General features: G+C 41.2%; 1 protein-coding gene, 1 long non-coding RNA gene and 1 pseudogene across 3 annotated transcripts in view; 2 read left to right on the top strand and 1 right to left on the bottom strand.

Moving 5' to 3' along the window:
- LOC137774916 (uncharacterized) overlaps positions 1–19553 on the bottom strand; it is a 156041-nt gene that overhangs the window by 68717 nt on the left and 67771 nt on the right. The gene's annotated exons all lie outside the window — the stretch shown is intronic.
- On the top strand, positions 271–651 carry LOC137775128 (large ribosomal subunit protein eL31-like). The gene has a single exon (XM_068560795.1). It carries the CDS (start codon positions 271–273, stop codon positions 649–651), a length of 381 nt encoding a protein of 126 aa, XP_068416896.1.
- LOC137775127 (serine/arginine-rich splicing factor 10 pseudogene) lies at positions 12381–13647 on the top strand (annotated as a pseudogene).

The following is a 19553-nucleotide window of genomic DNA, read 5'->3' as shown; positions in this document are numbered from 1 at the left end:
GGAAATACCCCTATTGATCTTCCTTGATGATGAATTTGATGATGAAGTAAATAAGTATTAGGCTTGAGCTGAAAGCTTTGCTGGTGGTATTTAGGATTGACTAGTTACAGAGGAATAAACCCTTTCAGACACCAATGGGAAAGCAGCTGAACGTCTAGTGCAAACAGAAATATCTGAGGACAAAAATAGAGAAACATCAGAAAGGAATTTGAAAGCAGCTACATTCCAAACCTTAATATGGGAAAAGCTTTCCAACCCGAGCCCGGCAGAATGGCTCCCACAAAGAAGGGCAGTGAGAAGAAGAAGGGCCGGTCTGAAATCAATGAGGCAGTGACCAGAGAATACACTATCAACATTCACAAACACATCCATGGAGTGAGTTTCAAGAAGCACGCCCCTCGGGCACTCAAAGAAATACGGAAATTTGCCATGAAGGTTATGGGAACTCCAGATGTACACATTGACACCAGACTCAACAAAGATGTCTGGGCCAAAGGAATAAGGAATGTCCCATACTGTATCTGTGTGCAGTTGTCCAGAAAACATAATGAAGATGAAGATTCACCAAACAAGCTCTATACATTGGTTACCTGTGTACCTGTCACCAGTTTCAAAAATCTACAGTTAATGTGGATGAGAACTAACAGCTGATTGTCGAATAAAGTTATAGAACCACCTTCGCATCTTGATTTTCTTTCTCTAGTTGCAGCGTAAAGGCTTGTGTATGTTAAAGCAGTCTCCAATTACAGGATGATTTGTAGAGTGTCTCCCAAATACTGTGCCCAGGCCCCTTCTCCCCAGTCCCTGGAGTTTCTGAATATTTGGACAGGTGTTCTAAGGCGGTTTTGAGCATCCTGGCTTGAGAATGTTTAGGTAGTTGGGACATTCGGGGTATAATGTTAATGCTCTTACTTGCGTGTTTTGTTAATTCTAAGATAGACATTTTTCCAGAAAAAAAAAATATGGGAAAGTTATCTTGATCCACCCATGCTCAGTACCCACCGACACCCACAATTAACTCTGTAGCAAGGTCTACTTCAGCATCAACCTTGACACCTAACATAACCCCAACCCAATCCCATCAAAGCCAAATACCTGGGCAACTGTGGTTCACACAGCGAGTGTTAGTTACTCTTCAAACAAAACTATTTTGGAGGACAGCTATACCTATCAAAATGTAAAACATGCCTGTCATTTGAGGAAATTATGCTCCTTCCATAAAACTATTTTAAACATGTGCAAAAAGGACTCATTTCAAGTATTTTTGTTTCAGCATACTTTGTAATAGGAGTATTATAAAGTGAATGTTTTAACAAGGTAAAGTATTTTTATATTGTGGAATTACCTTCTGAACTTGTAAAAATGAGTTAAACTTTCCAGAACTAATTGGGCAGGGTATCCGTAACATTTGTATTTCTATTTTTTAAAAGTTATATATAAATGCTTTTAAGAAGTAAATCAAGTTGATTTACTTCTCTCTTTTAATTTTTTTTTTTTTTTTTGGTTGTGCCATTTGGCATGTGGGCTCTTAATTCCCCTGCATTGGGAGCACGAAGTCTTAACCACTGGACCTCCAGGGAAGTCCCTCACATCTATCTATTGAATGGAGAAGACTCTTACAACCTAACATCAGCACTTGTACTGTACTTGTACTCTGCCTTTTCTCCTGTTACAACAGACAACCTTTCTGTGCTCCTAATGCTAAACTCAGCATTTGTGCATTGGATCCCATCGCCTCCTGCTTAGTCAAGTACGTTGCTCTAGCAATCCTCCCCTATCTCCTTCTTTATCAGTTTTTTCCTCTCTGTGGATTATATCTATGAGCATCAAAATTTTTCTCATTTCTTCCATTCTAAATAAGCCCTCTCTTAAAACTCTTTCACCATCAGCTACTGCCCTGTGTCCTTGCTCCTCTTCACAGTAAGTTCCTCAAAGACTTTAGTAGTCCTTGCCGCTATCACAGCCCAACATGAGCACTCTTGGATAGGTGGCTTTCCACATGACCAAGACCTAGGCTTCTTCTAGCATGTGTGCTGCCATTTTCTAGGTTGTAAGAGTCTTCTCCATTCAATGGATTGATGCACAAAGAGAGAAAGGATCATGCATGAGAAGGTTTTTAGAGCCCAAAATGGAAGTGGTGTCCATCACTTCCGTTCACATTTCATTGGCCAGAATCAATCACATGATCATCTTTAACTTCAGGGAAGGCTAGGAAATGTAGTGCAGCGATGTACCCCCAAGGAAGAAAACACAGATATTGGTGAATATTAGCAACAGGTGTCTTATCCCCATTATCCAGGCTGCTTTAAAAAGGGCAAGACCCTTGTGTTAGCAACAATTTTCCATACCTTTGCACAACCTCTAATCCTCTAATCCCTCAACATTCTCTCTCTCCTTTAGTGCCATCTTGCTGCATTCCCCTCCTTAACCATGGCCTATAATTACAATCACTCTTGCAGATAGTTTAGCATCCTGGCCTTCCTCTTTCAGTCATTTCTACCACATAAAAATCCATCCCTGGGACTTCCCTGGTGGTCCACTGGTTAAGACTCCATGTTCCCAATGCAGGGGGCCTGGGTTTGATCCCTGGTCAGGGAACTAGATCCCACATGTGGCAACAAAGATCCTGCCACAACTAGGACCTGGCACAGCCAAATAAATAAATAAATAAATATTTTAAAAAATCCATCCCTCCAGTTCAGTCTGTAATCCCACCAACCCAGGGGTCAACCTTAGCCATATTTATTGTGGGATGACTAGAAATTCCACTTGTCCTGATATGAAGCTATATAACACAGGCATCCATGATTTTATATTGTTGTCAATATAACAACAATATTTTATATACAACAACAATATTTTATATTGTTACCAAGCTTATTTAACTTCCAGTTTATAGAAAATATAGGGAATATAAGAATAAGCTATATGATATAGGGAGGAAATGACCAGAAAAAATCCAAAATATGAGACAGTAAAGAGTATCCAGTCTCTTCAGCATGTCAGTGTCATGAAAAACCACTGTTCTAGATGACAAGAGACTTAAAGGATGTTACAGACAAATGTAATGCCTGGTTTTAGATGGGACACTGGATTGGATGGTGGAGCTGCTGGACCAGGGATTCTGAACAAGATCAAGCTCCAAGAAATGGATGGAGCTAACAATCTTCTTCAAGATTGAGGAGAAGTGGTCTGATTTCCATTTTTTCCTGACTCACTAAAACCAAATATTTCAGATGAGATAGAAGCAGTAATTAGAATGATTGCTGAAAAACCACTGGACTCCTGCAGCTCCCACGAAGCACTTCATTTCTTGGTCAACTGAAACAGACTTGGGCAGAACTGTCAACTACTAACCATTAAAAACGACCCTAGGAGATAGGTAGGTACTCATTTCCCTCTGCCAACTCCCTAGCCACCATCTACCCCAAGGTCTTTTTTTTCTTCCTCATCTGGTCATTTGTATCCCTGAATATTTCTTCCTTATTGTTGCTGTATACTTAGGTTTTATGACTGCATATAGCAGTTAGTTTGGTTTGGTTCTTCAGCTTCTCATTCTTGAAGTCTCATTGGCCCTCCTCTGGGCCAATCTTAAGAAATATGTCTTGAAATTCAGGACAGATCTTTTTTGTTTTTTTAATATTTATTTATTTTGCTGCACCGGGTCTTAGTTGTGGCACGCGGGATCTTCATTGCCACGTGCAGGATCTTTAGTTGCGGCATGCAGGATCTAGTTCCCTGACCAGGAATCGAAACCAGGCCCCCTGCATTGGGAGCATGAAGTCTTAACCACTGGACCACCAGGGAAGTCCCAGAAGTCAGGACAGATCTTGTCTAGCCAATGCTAATACCATGTAAGATACCAGCAAGTGTCTCTATCTTTTCCTGGGGTCAGCATGACTTCAATCTTCTTTCTCTAGAGAGATTGCACCAATAGTCAGTCAGTGACACAGGAAAAGAAAGTCTGTCTAGTCCAGTGGTTCTCAAATTTGGCTACACATTCAGAAGGAGCTACACACTCCTTCATCAGAAGGAGCTTTAAAAAACACAGACCCCTGGGATCTACACCACCCCCCACAAATTCTGATTTAATCGGTCTCTGCACATCAGGATTACTTAAAGCTACTCAAGTGATTCTGATGTTGAGAACCACTGATCTCGTCTAGTGCTTTTCAAACTTTTATGAATCACCCAGGGCTCTTGTTAAAATGCAGACGCTGATTCACTAGGCATGGGGTGGGACCCAATTTTGAGATTGTCTCATATGAACACAATTACATCAAGAATTTCAATTCTCTCATTTCCTAGAGCCAACTGGGAAAAAAATTAACAGCGTAAGGAATTCTAATGCCTACTATCAGATATCCCCAGAGGGCTCAAGAATTCTGCGTTAATAGCTTGTTTGTATGCTGACGGGAAAGATCAAGTTCTGAGGGAAATAGTGATGATGCAACCGAGAGCAATGACAATTCCCAGAGTAATGACCTTGAGCAGTTAGGGAGGATGAGATTAAGTGCAAAACAGGAGGTTCTGGCCTTCCAAAGGAGTGTGGACATGTCATGCAAGGACCGTTTTATGATGCAGAACTGTACCGGATTTTTTTTTTTTTTTATCAATAGATCAACCTATCAGTTGATCGGATAAATAGGTATATCAGAGAGTTTTTTTAACAGTTGGACTGGAGAAAGAAAATGTTTGGTTCTCCAACTGAGAAATGAGCAAATGGTGGTTCTGCATTTTGTACTGAATGCTGAGATTCATAGATAATTGCTTGAGAAAAAAGATGATCCTGCATCTCTGTGTACAGAACTCTCCTTGACACCGTTGTTGCCTCTCTGCTAAAACAAGCACCCAGGCAGGGGGTTGCTTGGAACTGATCAATAGCCACAGATCTATTTGCTTACAGTTTGCTTCTCAGATACACTCATTATTTCTGTTAATGGTATTTCTGGGAAGATAGCTCCAAAGCTTTGTATCTTAAATTGAATTCATGTCAGTTAATAAAAACATGATCTTTTTTTAAAAAATTAATTAATTAATTTTTTATTTTTGGCTGCGTTGGGTCTTTGTTGCTGTGCGCAGGCTTTCTCTAGTTGTGGTGAGCGGGGGCTACTCTTTGTTGCAGTACGCGGGCTTCTCATTGCCGTGGCTTCTCTTGTTGCGGAGCATGGGCTCTAGGCACTCGGGCTTCAGTAGTTGTGGCACGTGGGCTCAGTAGTTGTGGCTCGCAGGCTTAGTTGCTCCGCGGCATGTGGGATCTTCCCGGACCAGGGCTCGAACCCTTGTCCCCTGCATTGGCAGGCATATTCTTAACCACTGCGCCACCAGGGAAGCCCCTAGTCATATTTTTTTTAAGTACTATTTATGTTAACCTGTTTATTATTTTTAAATGAGTTTTATAACTTTCTGCCTTAATTACTATTACAATAAATAGCAATAGATATAACCCACAGAAACAAAAGCACTTTGGAGTTTGCAACAATTTGAGAACCCCTGATCAATATGAAGCAAAGGACTTCAGGCCTGACTCCTGGCAGGTTTAACACGGTCCCAGACCCTTCTAGGGAGCCCCCAGGTGCGGCCCGCTCCACTGACACCCAGACTGGGTGTACTCCGGTGAGAATCCTCGCGAATAGGAACAGATATTGACGAAAGGGCAGGATTGGTGGATGTAAGAGAGCGGACAAGTGCAGGTTCACTGTGCACTCTAATACTAGATGACCCCTAGTCATTTTTAAAAGCAATCAAGATCTACAGTTCTTTTCCCCTCTCCCTCTCCTCTTTTTTTTTTTGGCGGCATGCGGGATCTTAGTTCCCCCCCACCAGGGATCGAACCCCATGCCCCTTGCACTGGAAGCGCAGAGTCTTAACCACTGTGCCACCACGGAAGTCTCTCTTTTTTTATTAAATGATTATTCTATGTTTATTTTATTTATTTTATTTATGGCTGTGTTGGGTCTTCGTTTCTGTGCGAGGGCTTTCTCTAGTTGTGGCAAGCGGGGGCCACTCTTCATCACGGTGCGCGGGCCTCTCACTATCGCGGCCTCTCTTGTAGCGGAGCACAGGCTCCAGACGCGCAGGCTCAGTAATTGTGGCTCACGGGCCCAGCCGCCCCGCGGCATGTGGGATCTTCCCAGACCAGGGCTCGAACCCGTGTCCCCTGCATTGGCAGGCAGATTCTCAACCACTGCGCCACTAGGGAAGCCCTCTCCTTTATTTTTAACTAATTTTTTTAGCAGCTTCTACTTCCTATGCTCAGTAAATCCTGAGTATTACCCTCTAACTGATCTCATTCAGATCAGGAGTTTCTTGGCTTTTAACCCAAATCCCTAACTCATCTTTCTAAACTGAATCATATCACCTGATTCTAATATTTGTATGTTTCTCAACCCGGTCTTGATATTCTAATCAAATTTATATTTTTCTTCCTAGTGGTTTTTTTTTTTTTTTTGGCCATGCCACTCGGCATGTGAGATCCTAGTTCCCCAACCAGGGATCAAACCCACCCTCCCTGCATTGGAAGCTCAAGAGTCTTAACCACTGGACCACCAGGTAAGTCTCTTCCTAGTGATTTTTAATTAATTAATTAATTAATTAATTAATTAATTAGTTTATTCGGCTGCGCCGGGTCTTAGTTGTGGCATGCGGAATCTAGTTCCCTGACCAGGGATCGAACCCGGGCCCCCTGCATTGGGAGCTTGAAGTCTTAACCACTGGACCACCAAGAAAGTCCCCCTAGTGATTTTTAAACTATTTTTACCTTTATATTTTATCCTTGGCTTATATTTATTAAACAAATATCGATTGAGAACATGTAACAGAAGATGAAAAAGGGAGACCAAGTATAAACAACTCTTTTAGGAACTTTGAATGTTATGAGTAGTGCAGTGTTTAGAATGAGAAGTATCCTTAAGAGAGAATTGCTCTTTTAAGATAAGACAATTCTGAACTTGCTTAAATACTTATGGCAATAACCCAGTATTCTTGCATGTTGCCTCAAAGTAGTTGTGCAAAAGAAATTTTCTTAATACTTTCTTTTCTTAATATTTTCTTAATACTCCCACAGGCTATCACAACTCCAACCCAACCCTAAGAACTACAGAAGGAAGGAAGGAAGGAAGGAAGGGAGGGAGGGAGGGAGGGAGGGAGAGAAAAAGAAAAGAAAAAAACAATTTCAGAAGTACTTGAGCACTGTTGCAGCTTAAATCAAAACACCACTTTCTGGGCTTCCCTGGTGGCTCAGTGGTTGAGAATCCGCCTGCCAATGCAGCGGACACGGGTTCGAGCCCTGGTCTGGGAAGATCCCACATACCGCGGAGCAGCTAAGCCCGTGTGCCACAACTACTGAGCTTGCGCGTCTGGAGCCTGTGCTCCGCAACAAGAGAGGCCGTGACAGTGAGAGGCCCGCACACCGCGATGAAGAGTGGCCCCCGCTCGCAGCAAATAGAGAAAGCCCTCGCACAGAAACGAAGACCCAACACAGCCAAAAATAAATAAATAAATAAATAAATTTAAAAAAAACAAAAACAAAAAAAACACCAGTTTCTTGAAAATAACACTTCCCAAACAAAATTCTTCCCAAGGCTCAAGTCTTAAAACAAAACACGCCTCTCTATACGTTGTTCACACACATAGATCACGGTGATGACTTGGTGATAGCTGGAAGAAACAGGCAGGAAAAACAGAAAAGAGGGGGAAATGTTTTCATGGTTTTACATTCAAAATGGTGCCAGTTTTCCAGAAAAGAAAATCCTGCCTATGAATTTAAAAAGTATTTAGAAAATTCTTACCAGTTCTAAAGGTTAACTGTGATTCCTATGCTTCTCGTTTTCTGGAGGAAGTTCACCAGTCTTGCAAATCTCTCTCTTTTCTCACTACAGTGTAAGCTCTACCAGTTCTGGTCCCTGTCCTCTTTGTTCACTAATGTATCCCAAAGACCTAGAAGATTGTCAAGCACATAATGGGCCTTTAGTAAGGACTTGATGAATGAATTAACCACTAATGACTTCTAATGCAGTCCCGTCCTCTTGCCAGATTTAGGAATTTGCAATAGTGTCAGTATCGACCAATAGGTTTTCCCTGGAAGTTTCCTTCATTTTTTAGTGCCAATATCATGTACATGAAAGCTCTCTTTTTCCTTTTACTTCTCTTTTTGATCCCTGGCTCCCCAAGGCTGAAATGAGCTTGGACTACTCCCCTCTCTCTTATGAGCAGTTATACTGCATTGAAAAACACAAAGCTTCCAAGCTTTGCTTCCAAGCAAAGTCCTGCACGTGTGTTGCTCACAGGCCCGATGGTCCTTCCACACACACGTTCATTTCCCTGCCTCACTGTTTCCTGTGTCTGTCTCCTATCCTGCCGTTTCTTTTTCTTTTTTTAAATTAAATTAAATATAATTTATAATTTAATTTAATTTAATTTTCCACTTTTTTAGATTCTTTTTCCATACAGGTCATTACAGAGTATTGAGTAGAGTTCCCTGTGCTATACAGTAGGTCCTTATTAGTTATCTATTTTATATATAGTAGTGTGTATATGTCAATCCCAATCTCCCAATTTATCCCTTCCCACTATCCTGCGGTTTCTTAGGAGAGTGAACCCTACCTGTCAGACAGACATCCCCTACCTGTTTCCAAATGTACTCTGAGCAGAAAATCGTCCCCCCAACTCTCAGAAAGGTGCCTTGAATTGTTGGAATCTGTCCAGTAAATTCGCAGCTGGAGGAAATGTCTCCGAGTTGAAGCCAAAGAACTGAGTTAGACTAAGAAGATTTTTTTTTAATTTCACTAAAAATGCTTATTAGAACAACATAGGACAGACATAATTACAAAATATACGATAGCATTTTAAATTGAAAAAGCATTAATGACTGCAATGGATTGAAAAATATCAAATATATAAAATTCTTTTTTTCTTTTTGGTTGAAATGGTAAGTTTAATGTATATTTTACCACAATTTTTTAAAAAAGTTTTTAAAATAAGGCATTTGTTGAGTGTAAGCCCATCTCTAATTATCTTAGAAAGGACCTAGTATAGATTTGTTTCAAATACATAAAATTCTTGAGTTCATAATGATAATACTAATAACAAAGCCCATTGATTGTTACTAGGGCACCAATATACTTTTAATGATTTGGATTAAATGAGGCAGACTTTCTACCACTTGCCACTGTGATACTCCTACTATGTGTTAGGGTCAGGCTAGGTCCAGGGGGTTCATAGTGAATAAACTATATCCACCTTCTTAAGTTAGCTCAGCTCAGCAGCCTGCATAATATCTAGCTTTGGGGATCGAGATTCCTTGAAAGCTACACTTTTTGGCTGGTGACTTCACCTCTTTTAGCTCTTCATCTAGGATTGCTGGACAGTTACCTTTTCTAATCTAACTAAAGCCAGTGAAGTTTGTAATTCACTGGACGTGTGAAATGCCTTGTCATCTTTGAATACCCCACTGTAGATTCAATCTTAGGAATTCCTCAAGCCACTAATCACTGGCAGAGATGAAGGACTTCAATGGTAACTTGGTAACTTCCATGCTAACTTCCATGGTCAGTTAGCAGTTGGGCTGTCCATGGTGGCACAGTTGATGCCCCTCACCCTTTAGCCTGTCCTTGTAACTCTTAGAAAGTGACATAAAGAAAGAAAGAGAAGAACAAGTTTTGAAGATGTGTGAAAAATTCTTGAGATGATTCATGAAGCCATTATGCTAAGTGAACTAAAAGTCAGAAAGAGAAAGACAAACACTGCATGATGTCACTTATATGTGGAATCTAAAAAATACAACAAACTAGTGAATACAACAAAAAAGAAACAGACTTACAGATATAGAGAACAAACTAGTGGTCACCAGTGGGGGGATGGGGGGGAGGGGCAATATAGGGTTGGGGGAATGAGAGGTACAAATACTGGGTGTCAGATAGGCTCAAGGATGTATTATACAACACGGGGAATATAGCGAATATTCTGTCATAACTATAAATGGAAAGTAACCTTTCAAAATTTTGTAAATGTTTTTAATTTTTTAAAAAAATAAAGGGGGGTTTGATAGGTCTAACCCCCCGACACACACAGTTCAGGTATTACTATACAATTTATACATGAGAAGACAAACAGATGGCATAAACTTATCCAAGTTCACAAAAGTAAGTCAATAATATTTGAATCCATGGCCTTACCTCTTGACTGGGTTCTGGTCCATTATATAAATGGTAGAGTTTTAAATTGTCAGAGGGTTGTTTGAAAGGACTAATAAAAATTAAGTAAGATTCTTCCTCTGAAAAACAAGTGAATAAAAAACCTAATCAAAAAATGGGCAGAGGGGGCTTCCCTGGTGGCGCAGTGGTTGGGAATCTGCCTGCTAATGCAGGGGACACGGGTTCGCGCCCTGGTTCTGGGAGGATCCCACATGCCGCGGAGCAACTAGACCCGTGAGCCACAACTACTGAGCCTGCGCGTCTGGAGCCTGTGCTCCGCAACAGGAGAGGCCGCGATAGTGAGAGGCCCGCGCACCGCGATGAAGAGTAGCCCCCGCTTGCCGCAACTAGAGAAAGCCCTAGCACAGAAACGAAGACCCAACATAGCAATCAAGCAATCAATCAATAAATAAAACTTTAAAAAAAAAAAAAATGGGCAGAAGATTTAAATAGACATTTCTCCAAAGAAGACATACAGATGGCCAAAATGCACATGAAAAGATGCTCAGCATCGCTAATTATTAGAGAAATGCAAATCAAAACTACAATGCAGTATCACCTCACACCAGTCAGAATGACCATCATCAAAAAGTCTACAGGGACTTCCCTGGTGGCACAGTGGTTAAGACTGCACTCCCACTGAAGGGACCCAGGTTCGATCTCTGGCCCGGGAACTAGATCCCACATGCATGCCACAACTAAGAGTTCACATGCCACAACTAAGGAGACCGCCTGCTGCAACTAAGACTCTGTGCAACCAAATAAATTAATTAATTTTTTAAAAAGTCTACAAACAATAAATGCTGGAGAGGGCATGGAGAAAAAAGAACCCTCCTACACTGTTGGTGGAAATGTAAATTGGTACAGCCACTATGGAAAACAGTATGGAGGTTCCTCAAAAAACTAAAAATAGGGCTACCATATGATCCTACAATCCACTCCTGGGCATATATCCAAAGAAAACCATAATTCCAAAAGAGACATGCACCCCAATGTTCATTGCAGCAGCATTTACAATAGCTAAGACATGGCAGCAACCTAAATGTCCATATGTCCATCAACAGAGGAATGGATAAAGAAGATGTGATGTATACACACACACACACACACACACACACACACACACACAATGGAATATTACTCAGCCATAATAAAGAATGAAAAATGCCATTTGCAGCAACATGGAGGTACCTAGAGATTATCATACTGAGTGAAGTAAGCCAAACAGAGAAAAACAAATATCATATGATATTACTTATATTTGAAATCTAAAAAAAGTGATACAAATGAACTTACTTACAAAACAAATAGAATCACAGACGTAGAAAACAAACTTATGGTTACCAAAGGGAAATGGAAGGGAAGGATAAATTGGGAGTATGAGATTAACAGATGCACACTACAGCAAGGTCCTACTGTATAGTACAGGGAACTATAGTCAATATCTTGTAATAATGCATAATGGAAAAGAATCTGAAAAAGAATGTGTATATATATTGTGAATCACTTTACTGTTCACCTGAAACAAACATTCTAACCCTCCCCCCCACCCCAGCTTCTGATTGAATTGCTCTAAGATGTAGCCCAGGTGCCCACAGGTGATTCTAACGTGCATCAATGGTTGAGAACCACTGGTGTAAGGATGCCCTGTTGCTGTAGATATGGGTGTCTGGGGGTGGGGAAGATATGAGGGAGCGTCTGCTGCTCACGTTACCTAGAGAGTCATTAGATCCTTTGCACAATGCACACTAGATAATCTGTACAGTAGCTGCATCTCCAATCAATACACTTTCATAATCATCTGAGATAGTCAGAGATCAAATCATAAAGAGAATTTTCATACCACATTACAAAAACGATTTATATCCTTTGTTTGCTGGGAAATTTTCTACTTAGCTGAGGAAAAATCTAACCCTTAATATTACCCTCATTTCTTCCTTTAAAATTCTCCCAGAATTGGGTAACTGGGTATGCTAGATGCACTATATGCATAGTCTATTTTTTCCTATTTATTTGTATTACACCAGTGGTCCTGTACATTACAGAAAATTTAATAAACAGAAACAAGCAAAACAATAAAAATGAAAAGAATCACTTCCAGCAGAGACTTCTGGCTGTGTGAGTCTGAGGATCCGCCGCCGGAGGTGCAGCCAGTTTGCCCGGGGGACAGTGTCCCTGCTGAGACTCATGCGGCAGTCGTGTCCCTGTACCTGGGCCCCTCTCCCCCTCCCCCCCAACAAGTCTCTCTTTGTAAGGAACATGGCCGATGATACCAGGTCTGAAGATTTACAACATGAATTTGGTCGTTACGGTCCTATAGTTGATGTGTATGTTCCACTTGATTTCTACACTCACCTCCAAGAGGATTTGCATATGTTCAATTTGAGGATGTTCGTGATGCCAAAGATGCTTTACATAATTAGGACAGAAAATGGATTTGTGGACACCAAATTGACATACAATTTGCACAGGGGGATGGGAAGACTCCAAATCGGATGAAAGCCAAGGAAGGGAGGAAATGTGTATAGTTCATCACTCTATGATGATTATCACAGATATAGATGTTCTAGAAGCCAAAGTGAGAAAAGAAGGCGTTCAAGAAGTCAGTCCTTTCTTCCCTGTTAGCGCAGTGGTTAAGAATCCGCCTGCCGGGCTTCCCTGGTGGCGCAGTGGTTGAGAATCTGCCTGCCAATGCAGGGGACACGGGTTCGAGCCCTGGTCTGGGAAGATCCCACATGCCACGGAGCAACTGGGCCCGTGAGCCACAACTACTGAGCCTGCGCGTCTGGAGCCTCTGCTCCGCAACAAGAGAGGCCGCGATAGTGAGAGGCCCGCACACCGCGATGAAGAGTGGCCCCCACTCGCCGCAACTAGAGAAAGCCCTCACACAGAAACGAAGACCCAACACAGCCAAAAATAAACATAATAAATAAATAATAAATAAAAATTAAAAAAAAAAAAAGAATCCGCCTGCCAATGCAGGAGACATGGGTTCGAGCCCTGGTCCGGGAAGATCCCACATGCCATGGAGCAGCTAAGCCCGTGCGCCACAACTACTGAGCCAGCGCTCTAGAGCCCGTGAGCCTCAATTACTAAGCCTGTGTGCCACAACTGCTGAAGCCCGTGCGCCTAGAGCCCACGCTCCGCAACAAGAGAAGCCACTACAATGAGAAGCCTGCTCACCGCAATGAAGAGTGTCCCCCGCTCGCCGCAACTAGAGAAAGCCCGTGTGCAGCAACGAAGACCCAATGCAGCCAAAAATAAATAAATTAATAAATAAGTTAAAAAAAAAAAAAGTCAGTCCTTTGATTACAACTATAGAAGATCTTATAGTCCTAGAAATAGACCGACTGGAAGACCACGGTGTAGTAGAATCCATTCCAATAATGATAGGCCAAACTGCAGCAGGAATATCCAGTACAGTTCTGCTTACTATGCTTCAAGAAAGATCTGAAAAAGCAGAAACAGAACCAAAAAAGAGCAGTTCAAGCGACCAAAGGGTGGGTGGAAGGTGCTTCAGTATGAATACTGTACGAATATTTGGACTCCGGTCTGAAAAGATAAAAGAATGTTATCGAAACTCCATGGAATCATTGAAAGTAAGCATTTTAGGACAAATAAAAGGTAATTTGGGGTGGTGGTGGTGGGATGAATTGGGAGATTGGGATTGACATATATACACTAATGTGTATAAAATAGATAACTAATAAGAACCTGCTGTATAAAAAATAAATAAATAAAATTCAAATTTTAAAAAAAGGTAATTCAACTTTGTACTTGTGGAAACTAATCCTAAATCTGATTCGGTTTATATTGATTCATGGGTAGCAGGTCCATGTTAAATTATTGGAAACTAGGACGTCTGGGATTTCCCTGGTGGTCTAGTGGTTAAGACTCCATACTTCCAATGCAAGGGGTGCGTGTTGGATCCCTGGTCAGGGAACTAAGATCCCACATGCCATTCCACATGCCATACAGCATGGCCAAAAAATTAAAAAAAAAAAAAAAAGGAGACTAGGATGTCTGAAAATCAAGGAAGACAGCCATAGTCTCTCACAGTGCCTCTACTGGTTTGTCTCAAACTGAATTCAGTGAGAAAAGGTTTGGTCCAATATAAACTTTTCCTTGGTTATCTCTTAAAGTCAGTTCTATTTTCGCTATTGGCAAATCTTGCCTTTGCTTATTCCAGTGCCAGTGTTTTCTGCTTAATGGTTTGCTTTGTTGGCATTTGTTTCCTTACTTGTGTGGCACATGTGGTTTACATCTTAAACATTCTCCCACTGTAAATTCCAATTTTAATACTTGACATTCAGCTAAGAGGGTCCATCTCTTCTCCCCTCTCTCCTAGTCAGTATATTCAGCAAACATTTACTGAGCCCTTACTGTGGGCAAAAATTGTACTGGGTAATTAGGGAGAAAAATAGATAAAATTCAGTTATTCAGTAAATGTCTACAGAGCACAGTCTAGTGAATCATTACAGTGTGGCCTCATTGTTTTGCTTGAGATATATTATTCATAACAATATTTTACACCATTTATATCCTATGTAATTATAAAACCCAATATACTATCACAGATAAGTCACTTCGTGGTTATTTGCCATTTAAAAGTATCCAGTATTTGTTTGCCTCCCATTAATACAAATAATGAAAAAATGATCTGTTTTAATCTGTAATAAACTGATTTATTGTACAGTGACTGTAATATACTAGAGTTATATTAAATTGTTAACTCTGCCTCCTCAAACATACATTAGGAAACAATTCTCACAATAAGTATTTAAGGACTTCCCCGGCGATCCAGTGGTTAAGACTCCGTGTTCCCATTGCAAGGGGCACGGGTTCAACCCCATGTCGCGGAACTAAGATCCTGTGTGCTGCGTGGCACAGCCAAAAAAAAAAAAAAAAAGTCCCTGAGTCATCACTCTCATTTATTCATTCACTCAGCAATACTCCCATTAATTCAGTTTTTTTGTTTTTTTTTTTAAGTATTTAATTTTGGGCTTCCCTGGTGGCACAGTGGTTGAGAATCTGCCTGCCAATGCAGGGGACACAGGTTCGAGCCCTGGTCTGGGAAGATCCCACATGCCGCGGAGCAACTGGGCCCGTGAGCCACAATTACTGAGCCTGCGCGTCTGGAGCCTGTGCTCCGCAACGAGAGGCCACGATAGTGAGAGGCCCGCGCACCGCGATGAAGAGTGGCCCCCGCTTGCCACAACTAGAGAAAGCCCTCACGCAGAAACGAAGACCCAACACAGCCATAAATAAATAAATAATAAATAAATTATTTTTTTAAAAAAGTATTTAATTTTGCATCGGATATAAAGGATACTCTGGGTACTATAATTAGATTATTTTGAGGCAGACAGAGAGCTGTTATCCCAACTGATTTAGTATGTTCTGTAATCGAGAAAATGTTCACCAAATTATACTTTTTAGTGTTTTTTATGTACACTTTATAGGGGACATGTTCTGTGTATAGTGAATAAATAACTTTTATAGTATCACACACACACAAAAAAAATCACTTCCATATCTATCTGCCAGAAAAAAACCCTATTTTATTTTATTTTATTTATTTATTTATTTATTTTTAAAACCCTATTTTAATATTTTGGTATATAATCTAGACTTCCCAACACAGTTTGTTGATTACCTAAGTGGTAAATAAATATTTATGGAATTTTTTTTAATAAAATTGCATCATAATGCAAATAATTTTTTTGTATATGTACATCTCATTATTTAAGATTTTGTTTCTTTGCACCTTAATTAAATTGAACATTTTTCATGTGCCAATTGGAAACGTGTTCTTTTTGTGTTTTTTGTTGTTTATACACTTTGCCCACTTTACCACTGGGGCTCATTTTTGTGGCCCATTGACATCTAAGATTAATGACAATTACCTTAGTTCTAGTCACCATCACCTCTGTAACCTCCCCACCAGCAAATTATTGGTCTTTCCATCTCCTTCATCCACTCTGTCTCCACCCTAGAGTTCTCCTCATCACTTACAACCCTTTTAGTACAAAATCCATAGCCTGAATTGGAAAGTCTTCAGGCTGGTCTCCAGTTTAGAAGAACTCTCATCAATTCTCAAATTTCAATTTTACCTAATCACAACCCAGATTAAACCCCCCAGGAGGTTCCATTAACTCTCATACTCTAATCCCAAATCCCTAATGTCTTCTCTAACACTGACTGCAGTCTCATTTTTGGTCACTGCCTTGTCAATAAATGTACTGGAAAAGAAACCAGAAGAAGGTAAGAGAACAAGTCTTACTTTTATCTGGAGAAATAACTTTCTAGGCAGAGCAAACAGCAAGTGCAAAGGGCTCAGTTGGGACCATGCTTGGCTTATTAACTGAAAAGCAAGGCAACCAGAGGGGATGGAACAAAATGAGTGAAGGAAAGTGTTAATAGGAGTCAGAAACGTAGCAAGGGATCAAGCCGGATTTTTTTGACAGGTTGAGTTTGGACCAAGAGTAAAGAAGCAGAGTCACGATGCTGAGGTTCTTGACTCGATCAACTGGACTAATGGAATTGGCTTTACTTGAATGGTGAGGACTGAGAGTGGGTCAGGGGTCAGTGCAGAGCATCGTGGTTGAGGTTGGGAGTTTTAAGTTTGACTTAGGACCTATGAGACGTCCAAGTAGGGATACTGAATTGGGAGTCTGGATATATATAAACCTGGAGATTAAAATCCAGACCTAATCACTGTGTGGGTGGTAGCAAAATCCTTGTGATTAGATTTCCGTGCTTGGACAGTATATATAGGAGCTCAGAGCTCTAGGGCTTTAGCTTTGAGAGACATAGTAGGTCCAAAGTCAGGGAGAGGTAGAGAGAAGGAGAAGGAAGAAGCAAAGAAAACTCCCAAGGAGCAGCCATTGACATAGAAGGAATCTCGGGAAAGGATTTGGTCCTGGGAGCTCTGAGAAGAAAGCCTTTAAAGTGGAGAGATCTCCGGATACTTCAAGTAAGAGAGGGCTGGGAAATGATCACTAGATTTTTATAATGTTAAGATCATTAACTGGTGACTTTGACAAGAGGGGTGTCCATGGGGGTTGAATGTAAAAGCCTGACTGGAGTAAGTTCAAGAGACAATGAGCAGGAAATAAATCACCAACATGCAAACAGCAAATAGAGAGAATGCTTTAAAAGAGTTTTCCTGTAAAAGAAAATTTAAAAATGGGGTGATAGCAATAGAGCCTTGTGGGATTCAAGGGACTTTTTTCTTTCCTAACCTGGTAATAATTATAGTATGTTTATATTGTGGATGGAAATGACAGAGGAGAGAGGGGGGAAAGGATGTAACTAATGATTTGAACCTCACACATTTGAAGTTGCAAATTTTAAAATAGAATTAGTAACCTTGAATTTAAATTTTTTTAATTAATTAATTTATTTATTTTTGGCTGCATTGGGTCTTCATTGCTGCCCGCAGGCTTTCTCTAGCTGTGGCGAGTGGGGGCTACTCTTCGTTGCAGTGCGTGGGCTTCTCATTGCAGTGGCTTCTCTTGTTGTGGAGCACGGGCTCTAGGCGCCCAGGCTTCAGTAGTTGTGGCACGTGGGCCCCGGTAGTTGTGGCACATGGGCTTAGTTGCTCCGCGGCATGTGGGATCTTCCCGGACCAGGGCTCGAACCCGTGTCACCAGCATTGGCAGGCAGATTCTTAACCACTGCACCACCAGGGAAGTCTCTTAAGGCATTTTTTTTTTAAATTATTTATTTATTTATTTATTTATTTTGGGCTGTGTTGGGTCTTCGTTTCTGTGCCAGGGCCTTCTCTAGTTGTGGCAAGCGGGGGCCACTCTTCATCGCGGTGCGCGGGCCTCTCACTATCGCGGCCTCTCTTGTTGCAGAGCACAGGCTCCAGACGCGCAGGCTCAGTAATTGTGGCTCACGGGCCCAGTTGCTCCGCGGCATGTGGGATCTTCCCAGACCAGGGCTCGAACCTGTGTCCCCTGCATTGGCAGGCAGATTCTTAACCACTGCGCCACCAGGGAAGCCCTCTTAAGGCATTTTTTGATGTAATTAAAATCCATATCAATTGATTTAAAGTAATAAGATTATCCTAGATAATCCAATAAGCCTGATCTAATTAACTAAGGCTTTAAGAGTAGAGTTGAGGCTTCTCTGAAGAGAACAAATTCTGTCTGTGGAGAGCAGCTTCATCGGTGCCAAAGAGTGCCAGCCTGCCTTTTCCGATGGCTGCCCCAAGGATTTCAGACTTGCCTAGACAGTTCCCACAATCCTGTAAGCCAATTCCTTGCTGTAAATCTCTAATACACATCTCTTACTGGCCCAGTTTCTCTAGTTGATCCCTGATTGATAACACAGGGTAATTAATACTGGCCTCTTAGAGTGAGCTGGAAATGTTCCTTTCTCTTCTGTATTTGGGAAGAGTTTGGGAAGGGTTTAATTATCATTTTCATGTTAGTAGAATTTCCCAGCGAAGCCCTCTGCTTATGTGAACACTTATCAGATACGCTTTTCAATCTAAGAAATTTATTCTGCTGTAAGTGTTCATTTGATTTATCTCAAATATATCTGGCATGTCATTTCACATCAGTATTTATTGACCTACTTCATAGTTTTTTTATTGCTGCCTTATATTCCATGGTATAATACATGAGGTTTTTTAGCTTGGCAGAGCTGAGTGTAGATCCTAACCACAAATCTTACCAGCAGTGTGAGCTTGGGCGGCTCTTTTTCTTGTTTTTCAGGGACTGGGATAGACTGTGGATAAACCCAGGACTGAGGAGCTTGGGTTCTCTCTGTGGCCCTCCTGTTCTCCAAGGGCCACATCCCCTTGTAAGTTCTCAAGCCTTCTGTTTTTCCTTGGTTTTCTTCACTCTGTCTCACGTTATGTAAACCTTGACCTTTGGAATTTTGTGGAGGAAAAGCAAATGAAACAAAGAAAACACAAATGCCCGGGACTGGAGTTGCCTGACCCTGTTGCAGTCTGTTACCACAGGCATCCTCAGTGAACAGTACATTTTCTCCGCTAACACTTACGGATTTCAGTGATAACAGAGCGTAGGTTCAGCTGCAGCAGAACTGAACAGTTGAATAGGAAGAGAGGTTTTATGATACAGAGAATATGTAATCCTCTGAGTCACAAATGGGGAATGAGCGTGTGTGTGTGTGTGTGTTATATTTTTTTCTGTCTGCCAGCGCTTGGTAGGTGAAGTTAAGCAGGCTGTGTAGACTGTAGCTGATTCGGGAAACCAGATTCCATCTAAAGGGGGCAAGTCCTCCTCAGGTCCAGACAATGGCTGTTCACCTGGGGACTTAGGATCACTCATATCAGATTTTATTTTTCACATCAAAATTTGAATTTTAACATTGAGCCTCTTG

This window comes from Eschrichtius robustus, chromosome 13 (assembly GCF_028021215.1).
Source record: "Eschrichtius robustus isolate mEscRob2 chromosome 13, mEscRob2.pri, whole genome shotgun sequence".
In the NCBI taxonomy this organism is placed as follows: Eukaryota; Metazoa; Chordata; class Mammalia; order Artiodactyla; family Eschrichtiidae; genus Eschrichtius; species Eschrichtius robustus.
Note: the sequence above shows the minus strand (reverse complement) of the source record. Positions and strands in the feature narration are given on the sequence as shown.

What these genes read in the sequence shown, in the direction of transcription:
- LOC137775128 (XM_068560795.1), top strand. Translation starts at nt 271, where the DNA reads ATGGCTCCCACAAAGAAGGGCAGTGAGAAGAAGAAGGGCCGGTCTGAA.